The 16,202-nt window shown below is 39.9% G+C and overlaps 2 protein-coding genes across 16 annotated transcripts in view; both read right to left on the bottom strand.

Annotated features, from left to right (window-relative positions):
- Positions 1-1,134: 1,134 nt before the first annotated feature.
- Positions 1,135-5,591, bottom strand: LOC108034366 (polycystic kidney disease 2-like 2 protein). 2 transcript variants are annotated; one of them, XM_044094460.2, is made up of 10 exons: positions 5,053-5,591; positions 4,629-4,947; positions 3,965-4,440; positions 2,723-3,114; positions 2,434-2,665; positions 2,131-2,358; positions 1,832-2,074; positions 1,522-1,769; positions 1,419-1,469; positions 1,135-1,367 (listed from the first exon to the last, which is right to left on the bottom strand). In XM_044094460.2, the coding sequence occupies exons 1-10, from the start codon at positions 5,506-5,508 to the stop codon at positions 1,259-1,261; spliced, it is 2,754 nt and encodes a 917-aa protein (XP_043950395.1). In that variant the 5' UTR covers positions 5,509-5,591; the 3' UTR covers positions 1,135-1,258. The 2 variants fall into 2 exon arrangements, with proteins under 2 accessions (XP_043950395.1, XP_016964745.1); XM_017109256.3 differs by having other exon boundaries at positions 4,629-5,591.
- Positions 5,592-6,731: 1,140 nt separating this feature from the next.
- Positions 6,732-16,202, bottom strand: part of LOC108033680 (CUGBP Elav-like family member 1) — a 58,057-nt gene continuing 48,586 nt past the window's right edge. For 12 of the 14 annotated variants that reach the window (XM_044094461.2, XM_017108136.3, XM_017108146.3 and 9 more), the window contains 4 exons: positions 15,163-15,640; positions 10,746-11,213; positions 8,336-8,473; positions 6,732-7,982 (listed from right to left, as the gene is read on the bottom strand). In XM_044094461.2, coding sequence (XP_043950396.1) covers positions 7,711-7,982; positions 8,336-8,473; positions 10,746-11,213; positions 15,163-15,640 — 1,356 coding nt within the window. In that variant the 3' untranslated portion in view covers positions 6,732-7,710. Of the gene's footprint in view, positions 7,983-8,335; positions 8,474-10,745; positions 11,214-15,162; positions 15,641-16,202 lie in introns of those variants that run through there. The other 2 variants (XM_017108138.3, XM_017108139.3) reach the window with 2 other exon arrangements.

Here is a 16,202-nt window from a genome sequence, read left to right as displayed (position 1 = left end):
CCTTAACTGTTTTTAACTTCATCATTGGATGCTGATGCACTTTCAAGAACATTCACTACCTGAGTAACCGGCATATTTGAACATTAACTGGGAGTTGCCATCGCCATCATCAGGCCATTTTGCAAATAAAGGATTCAAACTGTTTTCAGCTCGGCGGGGTGTGAGTAAAAAGCATATCTGTAATTATGGCTCCTGTGCCCTCAATCCGTGATTCTTCTGGGCTGGATGCGACGGGCTGTTTGGTCCATTCAAGTGCTTCTCCCCACCTGTCTGTTGAATGGTTTATTTTCTCTTTCCCTTTTTTATGGACAGCCTTTGTCTGTTTGCTTTGCCCGGTGCAATGATTGCAACTTTTCAATTTGTATTTACAAAAGCGAAACAATGCGAGGCATATAAATGTGGCTGTGTAAATTGAGCTTTATGTGCCAGTATCGTACGCTCGTTTATCAAATTTGAGCTGTAAACAAAATGGAATATCTCAGACTTCGTGGTTGTTTTAAATCACTTAAGTCCGGAAATTTCAATTTGTCTATTTTACAAAAGGGTATTGTGTTTTTTATGGAAAATGTATAAAGTGCCAAAAAAACATGGAATATTTTCAGATGCTATTTGTTTAAACGCCACGAAAGTGTAAACAAAAGTAAAGAATGTTTTTAATTAATGTTCTGCTAATTAAAAACCTTTTCAATAACTATAGTACATACTATACATACTTTCAAAATTTCTTTTAGGAGTACCCCTTTTCCCAGTAAGGGCTCAAAATATCCTCGAACAAGGAATAATAAATAAGAAATGTATTTTAAATAAACTTTATACTAGTTTATTGTACATATTGCAATAAGTCAAATGACAAGTGTATTTATCTTCTTTGTTTATATATATTTGAGCACCTGCCTCGCCTCTTTTTACGGTTCCTTTATCCGCTTGTATTTGTAATTTCTTTATGACTTTGTTGCCAAATGGATGGGGGTACGGTTAGGGGAACACACGGGCACGGATTTGGCAGAGATTAGCACTCGGTTCATGTGGTTTGACGGTTTGCTTTAGTTCGTGTTGCCGGAGTTGAAGTTAATTAATTTTCGGTTATTTGATTGTTTGCAGAAAATATGTGTGCTCAGTTATAATACGTTAGAATTCTAGAAGGGTTATAATGTTTGTCTATATTTAATCTTATCAACTGGCGTATTATGTATATTCTAGCAGAACAAGAACTCAAATAAAATTAATGAACAACCAGTTTCTTGAAATATACAGATCCCTATTTCTTTTTCGCATGGCGCTCTTTCTCAACTCGTTTTAGAATGTCATCCATATTGGTGATCAGCCTCTCGAGAATTTCCTCTAGCAGACCAACACGGTTATTCAGGCTAAATGGAAAATGGTTAACAAGCTTTCCGATTTAAGTTTAAAGTTCTTACCGAACCATATCTTGGTTTTCTCCTGGAGGAATATCCTGAAAGTATTTTTGTCTAGAATAGAGGAAATTAGCTTTGAAAAAAATACAATTTAAAAATTAGTTACTCCGCAGGTGTCATGTTCTTTCTCATCTCCTGGGGCTCTTCCTGGGCGGCACTGGCGTCCTGCTCCGCCTCCTTGTCGTCGTCATCGGTTCTCTGCGGTTCAGGTCGCCTCTTTCGCCCGCAGTGGGTGATCCAGTAGAGCATACCCGCCAGTTTCCTATAGATGTAGGAGCCCAAGTGACTGCGCCCCTGGGTGATTTCGCCTTTCACCGTGTTGTAGGTCTCCATAATAATGGCCAGGAACATGTTCTAAGCAACAAAATTATGCAAGTGATCGGAAAACAATTTCAAAACACATCCCGAGAACTTACCAACAAAATGAAAAACACCAGCAGGATGTAGGTGAGGAAATAAATGGGACCCAGAACTCGATTGGCTTGCTCGATGAGATTGTACTGAAAGTCGCCCAGAATCATCCTTATCATGGTCAAAATGGAGGTAATAAAATTACGGAAGTCCGGGTGCTTAGTGCCAAACAAAAGAAGACCCAACTGGGCATAGGCCAGAAAGACGATGCCAAACATTAAACTGAAGCCTGCCAAGTCCTTGGAGCACTAAAGTCGAAGATTATTACACTGGAAATAATGCCTACGCGTTTTTTAATACCAACCCTTTTCAGTGTCGTTGTAAACTGCACGAGTGTCTTGTTGAAACTAATGAACTTAAATATTTTTATCCACACGAGGAAGGCCAAAATGGCCATCATATCCACATAAATAATGTTCCAGAAGCAAAGAACATCCAGGCTTTGGTAAGTCAGTTCCACTTGCGCTTTGGTCGTGACGGATATCACTTTAAAAGTATGCCAAATATTGTACACTAGGGCAAGGTAGCAACCCTGAAAAACGATACATTTTAACAAAATAGTTTCGTTAAACTGTTTTTATGATGTAATTTAACCCTAAAATCTTACCAGCAATATGGCACAATCAAGAATGTTTAGCATGGAAAAGAAGTAAATTTTGACACCTGATTTGCGCATTTCAGTGATTTCATAAATTGTGTAGTAAATAATCATAATGTACCAGAAGATGTATATAACAGTCATAACCATGCTGCGGTCCGTGAAGAAGGAATACTGCTTCACCGTTTGCAAGTGGGCCTGGGGTATGACACCACCCGTGGGCGGAATTTCCGCAATCAACCTAAGGGATAAATCACTATAGAGTTTAGAGTCGGATACAGTAAGACACTCAACCCACTTGACGCTCTGAAAGATGTCCGTATTTTCATTATACAAATTAAACTCAACCAGACAGAGGCGCGAGCCCCTGTCGAGCCAGTGAATTTCCTTTAGATCGCTGATGATCTTCAGGTTCTTATCTTTGTCGTACTCCAAGTCCACCGTGTAACCGCCAGAGCGGTAGAAAGCAAGTACTGTCCAGATGGGCGTAGAATCTAGGTCGTTCATGGTCCGGTAGGGCGAACCCTTGTACATCGCCTTGCGCTCCTCCGCCCCGGAGGAATAGGCCGCATAGCAGGTGTTGAAGTACCGGATAAAGGCGTCGTTCACGTAGCAGCTTTCCTTCCGCACACGAATCTGCCGAAGACGCGGCGGTCCCAGGAGCAGGTTCTCGTATAGGAAGACTCGTCCCTGGAAGGTGTAATTACAAAATAATAATAATAACAAGGAAGAACGCTACAGTCGAGTGCCTCGCCTATCAGATACCCGTTACTCAGCTTAAGGGAGAAAATGGGAAATGGAGATCTATAGCCAGCAAAGCGATATTTTAGGGCGCCACCTACCGGCTATTTCAGTAGATGCTACGTGGGCGGCAGACAGATTTTAGCGTTTAAACCGTTTGTAGGCGTTAGTGTGGGTAAGTGCACATTTTTTTTGGGTCAATTGATCGGTATTGATGAGACAAACACAATTCAGTTAAAATTTTGATCCTAAATTTGACAGACAGACGGACATGGCTAGATTGACTAGGCCAGTGACCCTGATCAGAATATATATACTTTATGGGGTCGGTTCTACTTGTTACATACTTTCCGACGAATCTAGTATACCCTTTTACTCTACGAGTAATGGGTATTAAAATAACAAGGCTTAAGCCCGAAGTGATCATAAGGTTAGTTCTCACAGCTGCAAAATAACAAACACAATGTTAATTATTTTATGTTTCAGTGCTTATAGGTTTCAAAGGAAGTAACAAATATTCTAAAGTCGTAAGAAATGTTACACGACTGAGATTACTATGATGCGGGCGGAACAATTTATTAACCAAATTCCATACGAAGATTATTTCAGAAGTTTTTCGAAGCAGTGGTACTAACTGGATAAATATTTGAAGTGAATTTTAAGCAACCTAAAGAATTTTCGTAATACATTTTTAATTACGGAACGTCAAAGGAAACAATTTATCAACCCCGCGAATAACTTGAAGTCGTATAAAACCTTTTTTACCACATATATTTACCACATATATTGTGCAACTTACCTCCAAATGATGAGAATTTGTAATGTTTTGCGCGGGATTTTCGACATCTTCGGTGCCGTCCCCGACGGTCTGTTCTGGTACCGCCTGCCGAATAGGTCTGCCGCGCGGCTCCCAGTCTTCGTTCGGACTCGCTCGGTATTGGAATCTCTCTTGTAACCTATCCGCCTCAGGAGACTCCTCTGGCAACTCATCTGGCGGTTCTTCTGGCAACTCCTCTGGCGATTCCTCGTTTGGTGGATTCTTCGGTGTATTATTTTGCGTATCATTACCCGTTGGTTGGCCGTCCAAAAATGTCATATCGCCATGGAGTGTTATCAGAAAGTTATATATCAGGTAGTCCCACCAATCCGGCACCGTTATCAGCTTTTCAAAGCACACGGTGACCGAAGGAGCCACAACAAGTTCTCGTGTGGTAAAGAGTTTCTTCATCGTGTCGTTAAAGTAGAACATATATGAGTGGCGGACAGACAAAACGACTGTGGATGATATCGGTATTAGGTAACAGCTCAAAACTTTTTCATTAAAAACCTAAGGATCTCCCTAAAATTATGGATAGTATAAAATGTAATCTCTTTAAAATGTGCTGGGGTGTACCTAATATTCCTAAACTGTAGTGGAAAACTCAGTATTTCCTAGTAATTCAGAGATTGTTGGCTCTGCTTACCTAGTGAAGTTAGTATCAGAAAAATGATGAAGACGGAAAACTCAATGAGAGCTTCCCGCACCTCCTCATCGGTGGTGTAGAGGATGCGGTTCGTTTTGGCCCTGTTCTGTAGTGCCGAGGGCCCCGTTACCGACGGAGCCCTCTGCTCACGGGTCGCTGGTGATGACGTTTCCGGGCTCTCGTCTTCCTTTTTTCTTTTAAATATGTTCAGTCTATCTTTTAAAGAAGGCTTAGCTGCGTCGGACTCGGAGGCTGCTGGCTTGGCAGCACTGACAGCTGTTGATGGTCCAGCCTTAGCAGATGTCGATGGTTTTGCTTCCTGAAAAGTTATCCGAGTTGCAGCATCAAGGCTTGATCGTCTAGTCCCTGGATCCTGAGCACTAGATGGCCTAAGGGTCGCTGCACCAGAGACTGGGACACTTACCCGGGGAGAAGACGACGGACCTGCATCCCGAACAGTTGTTTTGGCAGATGTCCCCGCACCGGGGTCCTGAAGACTTGTTCGGGGAGTTTCTTTAATCGGTTTTCCAGGGGATGACGATGGGCCAGGATCGCGAACACTGGTCCTAGGCGATGACGATGGGGCCTGGTCTCTGGTCGGTTTACCGGGAGTTGCCGAGGGTGACACTGGAGAGTCTGCTGTTGAAGGTGGGGCGGTACGGGCGGCCCTGCCGGAAGCCGGCTTTTCCGATCCGATCCCTATAGAGACGCGTTTTGTCGCCGGTGGAGGCGGAGGTCCTCGAGCTGGAGTCACATCGCCCGGAGTGACGCCCACTGGCGTTCCTCGCGGCGACGTACCCGGGGGCGTTTTCGGCGGGCGGGGCGGAGGAGGTCCTGGCGGTCCTCCCCCGGGCCTGCCTCCCTGGCCCTGCTGGGCCATCTTCAATGGAAATTTGTACTAGTTTGCAAGTTTTTAACGTTGAACAAAATTAATGTTACAAGTTGCACGCTCTTAGGTAGACTGAATAATGTTGCGAGCTGACCCCAACGACAAGCACGTACCTTGAAGTTTAAGGATTGCTTACTTGGATGTTCAATGTTCAGCTACAAGGCAGCCAGCTCTGTTTTTCCTGGCTGCCTTTAGTAGTGGAAAGACAAAGGCTCTATGTATTTTCACCTACACTACATTTCTATGATACTTTTGTTGTAATTTTCCATAAAAAGGCTAGTTTTTGTCAAAGTTTTTTAATAGGTATTAGTCACTTTAACGTGGCTATGCTATGGAAATGCATTACAAATATCTATCTCTCTCGATTTGTAGCATGTTTTTGTATGTTTATTATGAAAATAATTAATCTGTGTCTATTCTTTCATATAAATTTAAAAGCAGTTTAAGCTATTTTTGCTTAGTCCTGAGCTGGCAGTGTTGTTCTCAGGTAGCACAGTGAAAAAAGAAAGATCCAGACAACAGCTGCACATTCGGCGATTCCAAGCACATGCATATTTCATGCGTTAACGCCAACATTTGAATTGCAGCAGGAGAAGGAATGGAGTGCAAGGACTCCCAGCCAGCGCAGGATGCTTTTGATTTATGACAGTCGTTGTTCGATCCCCCCTCTGGCTCTCCCACATCGTGGCCGTCCTCCTGGTCCGCACCTATCAGCGCCAGTTGAGTTGTCAGTTGGCGCATAAAGAATGCAAGTACAATAGCATAAATGTGATAAGATCCCTCTCGACGAGCACATCTCAGGGTTCCTGGGAGGGCGAAACTAGCTGCGGGATGCATAGTGACTTTCTTTAAGGCGATTCCAGAGGCTCAGCTGAATGCTGCATCTTAAGCCAGAACAAATTCACCTCCAGACGTCCAGGACTTCAAATGGAACCCACTACTTTTATAAATCACTCTTTTTTGGTTTTCCCCTTTTCCTACTATATTTTTAACTAACCGTTTTAACCGTAAATGTTACAAATAAAGTGCGAAACAGCATTATTGTATATAAAACGTAAATTGAAAACGCTTACAAACTTTTAGAAAGGTTGAACCGTCACCACTCTTTACCTCGTTAAGAGGTGTTTTTTTTAACTAATGGAGTTGTTAATATGGTATTTAGAAATAGTCGTTGCGTTCTCTAAAACCCTCTCACAAATATAATAACAACATGATTAAATTGTTTAAATATTTATTATTTTATTTATAAATCATTGAAACCACTTGGCTTTTATTTAAAAAGCCTTTTAAAAAATCATGAAATCAGACCGTAATCTAAATTGTTCACATTTTAATTTGACTGACTTTTATTTAATAAAGTTTTGCCATCTAACATTAAGTGTCATTTAAGTACAAATCGGATAAGTGTTTGTTTGCTTTATGCTTGCTTCTTATGCATACAGCTTAAATTAATTAATAGAAAATAGATTTGAAGTATGAAACCAAGCTATTTTCTTTTAGCTTGATAAATTGTTTTTCACCTGGGTTTTCGACAGTTTTTTTTATTTATATTATTAGTTATTTTATTCTTAGCTTTCCCCTTAAATGTGTCTCCCTACGAACGGAATTTCGAATGTTTTTGTTTGTTTTTTCCCTACCATATTGTATTTATATACTTATTTCCTTAGCTTTTTTATAGTTATTATTTCTAAGTTGTATCTTTTGATTAGTGCAAATATTAAATTTCCTCTTCTGTATTGGCTTGTGCTTTTTTCATTATGTTTGCTTAACTATTTGGCTTTGAAAAATACTTTGGCGCCGCAATGCAGCTTACTATTTCTGTGTTTTATTTTGGTTATATTTTATTTTAGGATTTGTTTGCCGACGTTGAATAGTTACATAGGTTTCATGAAAATGGTTGATGGTTTTCAGCAAATGTGATTACAAGAAGGATGCAACTTTTAAGCTACTTCTTTGGTAGGATTGATTTTTGCGGTTAGTTTTTTGTGCACTCGAGAACTTTATTTGTAAGCTTTCTACTTATCTTTAGTTTTGTGTTCACTTATCAGATAATTTTTTTGTAATTGGTCCTTTGGTTTCAGAACGTTGCTTAAAAGGCACAATTGTCTAAACTAGTTCATCCATTGATTTTGAATTGTTGGTTGCTGGGTGCCTTGCCACGCCCATTTAGGCCATGCCAGCCCCCTTAGCTGCCTAGTACGGCTTCGCCGCATCCTTGGAACGTTTCAGTTGAACCTTCAGCCGCTTGGTGCCGATTTGAAAGCCATGCATCGCTTGGATGGCCGCGTTGGCCGAATGTGGATTGTCGTAGGACACAAAGCCGAAGCACTTCGACAGGTTGGTCTGCTTATCGATGAACACCTTGGCCGAGAGGACGTTGCCGAAGGGAAGAAATGTCGACGCGAGATCTGTGTCAATGAACTCCTGAGGTAGGTGATAAATGAACAGATTGCTGCCATCCGGACCTAATTGGAAAAAGGATAAAATATTTATTTTAAATATTTATAATTGCGATTTTATAGCGGAGCTAGGAAACAAATGTATTCTTGTAAACAAGTGTTATAGAAACACAAAGTAAACGGAATATGTTTTAGGTTTTTGATTATTATTTTATTTATTATTAGATATAAGGAAGAAATGTAAAGCTTTAAAAAAAAAACAGACATTAAATATAATGTATGAAGTCGAAAATAATGTCATTAAAGTACCAACTGATGTGTACTTTTGAATTTTATTAATTTGCGTTTAATATAATATTTCGTTTCTCGTTTAAACATTTATTTTGGGAATAAATATATATCAAAGAACGCTTTCTTACCCTCAATCTGTTTGCCAGCCACGCCCGCAGCGGCCGCTTGAAGGGCGCTGGCAGTCAGAGGTTGGGATGCGGCTCCGTAGGCTCCATTGGACAGTCCACTCAGGGAAGATGAATAGGGGTCAGCAGCATTTGGAGGCCCTAAAATGTTGGACGTGTCATTTTAAATCATTGACCAAATTTCGATTTGACTACATTCCACTTAATGAAAAAAATTGGAAAAGACTGATAAACTTAAGCTTAAATTTAAATTCTCCACAGAACAATTTACCAAAAACAAACACTTACAAAAAAGGACAAGGACAAGTACATAGTTGGACACAGATACACGCCGAGAAACATACTTTAATTCAAGCAAACAGAAAACCCATTTCTGAACAATAAACGTACCCAAGTTGAGTTAACGCATATGAGATTCGACCCTTTATTTATGATCATTTCGGTCTTCCTTTCACACTTTGTGCTCCTCCATTTTATGCTCTCTTTTATGACTTTTTTGTGGCCCCCGTCCTTTCATTATTAAATTTTATTTTGATTTTTTTCCTTTTGTTTGTATATCATGAAAAAATTTGTTAGCCTTTGTTGTTCGGGCTTCCCCGCGTGGCGCCAGTTTTTTAATTGAGCCTGCCAACCCAGAACCAAACATTTTCATGGCGCCCCTGCAGTTCGCTTTGTGCATTGCCCAAAATTGTTCTTTTTGCATAATCTACTACGAATTTATTACTTTCTTTTAGTTTTTAATTTTGTTTTATTTCATTTGTGCGGGCAGTTTTTGTTTGGCCTGAAAATTATATTGCCGAATTTTTTGGTCTTTCCATTTTGGGTGTGTAAGTTTTAGAACAAATTTAATTTTAATGCTCTCAGAATCCATAAAAGTTACTAATTGAAAAGCTAATTGTAATCCGGAATATGGAAAAATGGTTGCATATTTGTTTCCCAACTTTTGATGATTTATTTTGTTCTACTTGAATATTTAATGGATTCTCCTTGTTATGTGGAAAAATTTGTAATATTTTACATTAGGATTACATCTAACAGATCCTCTTCAATCTAAACGAGGCTTTACTTTAGCATTTAATTTATCCTATATAAAATAAATCAATTAAATCATATTGATATATTATATTTTATATAGCATTCCGAAAATTAATTGCAGTCGCCACATTTAACATTCCATGAACATGGTCTTTTATATATAAGACCGTGTGCGAAGTAATTCTTAGCCCAACTCCTGTGCCCTCAAATCTATTCTTGACTGAAAATGTTCTCTACATATTTTTCCCATATTTTTCAGATTTCATGTTGTTTTATTAAAATTTCTTTTTTCTTGCATTGCAATCAAGAACGTATTGTATGGAATGCCATTCATTTATTGTTGTCAGTAACACGGATTTGATTCTTTTTCCCCGTTCGCTACCATTTTCCTGTTTTTATCAATTTAAGTTCGGTTTGTTTGTTCAAAAACAGTGTTTTTTTTATTGACAGAGGGGCTGAATGCAAAATACAAACATGAAAAAGTAAAGACCATGTGAAATTAGAAATTTTCACACAGAAATGCAACTCGGTTATGCCAGCAGACAATTTTAATCAACTGCTGGGAAGTTAAAGCGTTCAGTAAAGGTAAAATATGTGTATTCAACAAGTGTTTAATTTTGTTGTGACTCGAAAAAAACAACACTGTATGCTTTTAAAATATTTTATTCGGGAGAATCGTTTGTAAAAAATGTAAAAAGTCGAAGTTGACTTCAGAAAACCTAAACCTTACTGAAACTTAAAGATAAGCTCCTCATTAATAACCTATAGAAGAGTTGATTTAGCGTTAGTACTGTAGATTAAAATAGGACAGGGCTTGGCAGGGCGATGTTGTAGGCTCATGCTTTTGGCAAGGGGTTATTACGGATTATATTGTTGAGAGTTAGTGTTATTAAATGCCAGAGGTAGAACTCCGCTTTGATTACAATACAAAAGGCAACAAAGGAACACAAACAGAAGTACAAAATACAAATACAAAAGTGGAACACAACCACCCACACCAAAGAACCCAATTACACACATCCACATGATATATATTCACACTTATTTTAATTACTGTATCTGGAAAAAAAGTTTGTATCTATTCTTCTTTAATCTGTTGTTTTAACGTTAGAAATTGAACTGAAACAATTAAAACCAATTATTCAAGTTAACGTTATTTATTAAAACAAAGAAGTTAACGTAAAGAATTGATAGTATATTTCTCTAAATTTATATTTCGATTTGCATTCTCGGGCTTAATAGGTAAGATAAGGTCGAGTGAAGTTAAATCGGAATTCTCAAGATTAAAAATATTTTCTTGAAATAGACTTGAATCGTAAACTTTTGATCAAATCATGTATCTCTACTGAGTTGAACTACTTGTTCATGATCTACTTACACAGCGCATTCAAGGTCAGCGTCTGGCCGCCGCCCCCGTGCTGGGTGGGCGTGGCCGGGTGACCGATCAGCTGCGACATGTTGTAGGCGGTCGCCGTGGGTGGTGGCGGGACAGCGGCGTAGGCGAGGCGCTGGTGGTTGTGGAGGCTGCCGGCGGAGCCGCTGCTGTTGTTGCCGCTGCTGCTGTGGTGGAGGGTCAGCTGGTGGTGGGCGGAGGGCGAGGCTAGTAGGGTTACCAGATTCTGCATAGACAGGGATGGAGCGGCGAGCAGTCCAGCGCCAGCAGCATGCCCGGCGGAAGAGACCCCGCTTGTGGGTGGTGTGGGTGCGGGTGGTGTGCCGCCAAGTGGGTGAGATGCTGCTGATGCTGCTGCTGCAGCCGATAGAGATGCTGCTGATGCGGCGCCGACGGTGGGACTGTGTTGGCTGTGGTGGGCACTGTTTTCCGGTGGGTGGTGGAAATTTAGTCCTGATTTTCCATAGTTATTTTTTGTTTTGTTTTGTACAGTTTGAGTTGGTTGGTTTATGGTTTAAGGTTTTGGTTGAGTTGGTTGATTGATTGTTTTGTTTTTTTGTACATGACCACAGAGTCAATCATAGACATACCAAATAATGTTCAACGAATATTTATATATAAAAAACATAGAAGAAAACACACACCCAATTGGATTATTTACATATACAAAAAAATTATAAAAAATTAATTTTGATTTAATTTTTTGGTTTATGTATCGATTTCGAAAATTTCAATTAAATACATACAAATCAAAACAAATAAAAATTTGAAAAACAACGAAACATGAAAATAAAAAAGAGGGGGGAAAAAACATAAACAAAATGAAAATGGGATGCATAAAGTGAAATAAAATAAATTAAACTAAAAATAAAAACCCTATTCAATAGAAAAGAAGAACCGAATATAAAAATAACATATAATATATTTAAAACAAATTTCAATTAAAATAATAAAATAAAATAAAAACATGACAATACAAAAAAAAATAGATTAAAAGCTGTACAAAATAATAAGGAGAGATAGTGAAACATAAAAACATAAAATAAAGAAAATTAAAAATTAAAAGGGGAAAACGGGGATGCAAATAATACGTAGGTAAAAATAAGAAGTTGACAAAATTAAACATACAAATGCATAGACATAAAATCAGATCAATCGAATGCAGTTAAAAACAAACTATCTTAAAATCATTTAAATTACTTGCATAATGTAATTAAAAATCTAACAACGCTGGCGGAAGAAAACAGGAAACGAAGAAGTCTCCGTTTCCCATTTCCGGCTTTGGTTATTCTTTTGGATTGCATACTTGGCGGCGCTGGCAAAGATTGAAAGCTGTTCTACACAAAACAAGAATCCTAAGAACACACAGAGACAGAGAGAGAGAGCAGGCAGGTGTGGTATGTGTGCGAGGGGGAGATAGGAGCTCAGACATTCACATAAGGAGCCGACATTGTCTAGCATATTTAAGGAATATTTTTCAAATTGCTTCCACGCTTTGAATGAGCTGCCTGCAGATGGTTTTATATTCTATGTGTGCTTGTGTATAGTTTGGCCATCCTGGGATGCCTCGCCCGCACCGGTAGCCCCTTTGTGGGCATAATAAAACTTTAAGTGTTCTCACCTGCGGACAACTTCAGGTTTGTTGCTGTTGCCACATTGGAATTGCATTTGTTTACATGCCAGGCCCCTGGCTATTGGGGCAGCCGTACACTCTATGTGTAAGGGGCCCTTCTTTTCGGCCACCTTTGATGGTGCCTTCTGCCCTTGGGGCCTTTGGCAAGACTTATAAAAATTTCAAGTCGGAAAATGGCCGAAGAAAAACAGAGAAACGGCAGACAAAGTCGCTTCTCATTGGGTAGGTAGCCCATATTCAGCTGTACATATTGCTCTATTTAAAAATTATTACTTATATTCAAAGTTTCAGCTATTTTGTATTTATTCCCCTTTCGAAACTTTAACTTGACTCGTTTCTTCTTCCTATATTGGTCTGTCCCAGAAAGCAACAATTAAATAATGCTTCTGCTTCCCGAAATTGGTCAAATCAGCAAACGTTTACAGGTCTGCCGCATCCACTTAACGGTCTCATTCGGCACTTAAATATAGAAAAAATAAAGGAAGTGAAGGAGCTCAGAGGACACGTACCATACATTTGCTGGCCATCACAGTTCGGAGTCGTTCAGACCTTCTGACCCCTCCGTCAACGTCTGCCTCCTGGATGTGGCATTTAAAAACGTCATTTGTTATTCAAGTGGCATACGTCGTCGCTCTAAGTTCCCCCAACTGCCCAGCAGCTGCCCTTCCTGTCCGTTCACAGTTACTGCCCTCAGTCGGTGCTCGTCACTTTTGCCCAGACCGATTCCCTTTCGCATTTCCTGCTCCTTGGTCGGATGTGTCACCTTTGGGATGGCTTTGGCAGACGTCGCTAGGTACAAGATCCAGCATAGATTATTCCATTTCAAAATAATTATTTTAGTCCATTTTTTTTAACGCGGATATCCTTTAGATCTGTTATTTATTTCGCTAGACAAACATTTTTTACTTGATAATTTGAATGAATTGTTTTTTGACCGTGGTAGTAGAAATTTTTTTTTAAATAAAAAATTTTAGACTACATTTTTGAAAACTAAAACCTATTCTATTTATCACAAGCCAATTTTATTTCTGTTAGGGAATCTCTTGAGCCTCAAAATCACAATCTCAGTGGCAGATTTTTTCCGCTTTGTGCGATTACATCACGCGCCGCTCAACATTTGGTTGTCTGTGATTCGGATTCCCCTTTTATTTCGTTTTCGCCTCGCCACTGGCTTTGCTGTTTGTTCAAGCTCTCGAGCTTGATTTGTTATGCGCAAAATGTCCACGTTCCGTCGAGACCGGCCAGGGGCGGGAGGGCGTGGCACGTCGGTCATTCTAATGAAGCGGCGTTGCATATGCAACACGTTTACAATGTCGCCCCCAATGTCGGCGTGAGTGCTGGCCAGAAATCTGGGATCCCGTCTGGGCCATCATCCCCATCACCGTGTCATCTCGTCATTGTCGTTGCCCACCTTTTAATCCTATTACAATGTTTTTGTTTTATTCATCAGGCGACTGAAGAGCTGGGCCGCGCTTCCTTTCTTACCCCCAACTTTTCCGGCTTACTTTGCCATCCATCTCTTTCGCCTGCATTTATGCAAATTTTGTTGCTTAAATTGAAATTAATTATTTGACAGTTGTTGCTGAATTCTCCTTTGCTAGCCTTCATTTTTTTGTTTTTGTCTACCACAAACCTGCAGGTTATAAATGAAGCTACACGAAAAATGGAAGAGATTTAAACTTCTTTTGTTAACTACAAAAATAAATGTCTTGGGCTAATGGTCTATATATGTCGTTCATCTTGTAAATTACTAGTTTTAAATATTGCTAGTTTTAAATATTTAAATCCGCGTTGCAATCTTTTTCGAAAAAGAACCAATCAAAAATATAAGGTTACATTTTTATAACCGTTACTTTTACAGTACAGGGAAAGCGTTTCCGACCCTATAAAGAATATATTTTTCAATTAGGATTACTAGCCGAGTCGATCTAGCCATGTCCGTCTGAACGCTGACATCTCAAAAACTAATAAACCTAGAAATTTGAGACTTGGCATGTAGATTCTTGCGCTTTTTAGTTAGTTTCAGCAGGGTGCCATGCCCACATAAACGCGATCTGCAGAGTCTTTATATTTAAATATTTTTTGTAAAAATTTTAATGAGATTTTGCTTGGATTATCTTACCGAACTACATGCAACCAATATTTCGAATCGGAAAATTTTTAAAAAATTTATAGCAAAATAAAGTTGCTATCTTTGAAACAGTCTAAATATCTCCACCTTCCTTGAACTCGACTGCATTGGCTTACGTATCCTTGCTACGATTTATTGCACACACATAGAAAACCAAAATGAATTAGCGATCAACAGCTCATTCAATTTTTGTTGGGAAGCCTGAAAAACTAATTTAATTGATATATGTTTAAAAGACACACATTGAGTTACGGATTTGGAAATCGAAATGAGTGAGAACAACATGAAAGTTAAATTACGTAAAACTAAAATATTTTAAAACACGTATCCGTTGGGTTGCAGCAGAAAACACATATAAAGTGCGCCATTGAAAAAATAGGGAATAAACAAGGAGTAGAACACACGGAGTAAACAGCGGGCAGATGTGTGGAGGAAACGAGGACAGATAGAATGAATAGATAGATAGCGGATATATAAAGAAAGGAAAATGCAACGCTGTGGATTCAATCTGTGTTTGTGACTAAACTGATCAAATTGTTTTCCTCGGGACTTGGGTGGGAGAAAAATCGAAGGGTGACTAGAGGGCGAGGCCTGACAGATAAACCTAGGCTGGAACTTATTCCGCAAAGACCACTCACCTGGCAGATAGTGCGCCGGACTCAGTCCGTATCCGTGAAGCTGCTGGTACAGCTGCAGATGGGCCGCCGTCGTGGGATCCGTCCCCAAGTAGGCGGCCGCCGCTGCAGCCCCCTGGTGGGCGTTACTGGCGAGCAGATTGGGCGCCAAGGACGCGCTGAGAGCGGTCGAGGAGCTCAGCGGAACGAGGGTCGTTTGTGCCGTGGCAACATTCCCGGCCTGCTGAACCTGAGGCACTGCGGCCAAGGCGGCCGCCATCGACGGATTGGGACGTCCCGTCGAGGGCGGAGCCGCTATTAGCGCCGTAGCCGCATTTATGGCGGGCGTGGCTGCTCCTGCAGACGCTCCGCTCGGCGTGCTGATGCCACAGAAAGCGTGAATCTGCTGCATCTTCTTTTGGTCTTTTTCCTTCTGGGTGTCTGCGAATTTCACGACCAGCGGAGCCGAACAACCCTCCATGGTCTGACTTTGGTGCAGGGACTAAAAAGATGAGATAAATTCGCACAATTACAAATTAAATTACATTAAAAAGTAAGTATATTCTTATTTTGCTTATAAAAATTAATATAAAAACAGGAGAGAACGTCTCGACTTTTAGATACCCGTTACTCCGCTTTAAATAAAAAGCTGATACAAGTTAAGATAAAATGTTAAGATGACCGCTTTAACACTGGAATACCCCTAGGAAATACGCAAAAAATATCATTAGGCACACGGGCCTCGCCATACGAGAATTAGTCATAGACTAGTGGGAAAAATTAATGATATACAGCGCTGAAAAGTTATTGCCCGTCAATATTCTGGGTACGAACTTTCGGTCTTTTCACTGCCTTCTAGTGCTTTTCAACACTGGGTCAGCGATTTTCCCTATCTTTCTTTTCGATGTGAAAGGACTGCAAAGAGGGAGAGTTCTCCTTCCACGCCAATAGGACGAGTTTTCAGAAATTTAAAACTATAATTAACCCTATCGGAATTAGAGTATTCAAATCGGTATTGAAAAATAGAGGGGGTGACGAAACAGAGAAATTCACTCTGTAGGTAT

The sequence above is a fragment of the Drosophila biarmipes genome, chromosome 2L, assembly GCF_025231255.1.
Source record: "Drosophila biarmipes strain raj3 chromosome 2L, RU_DBia_V1.1, whole genome shotgun sequence".
In the NCBI taxonomy this organism is placed as follows: domain Eukaryota; kingdom Metazoa; phylum Arthropoda; class Insecta; order Diptera; family Drosophilidae; genus Drosophila; species Drosophila biarmipes.
This window is presented reverse-complemented; position numbering and strand designations above follow the sequence as displayed.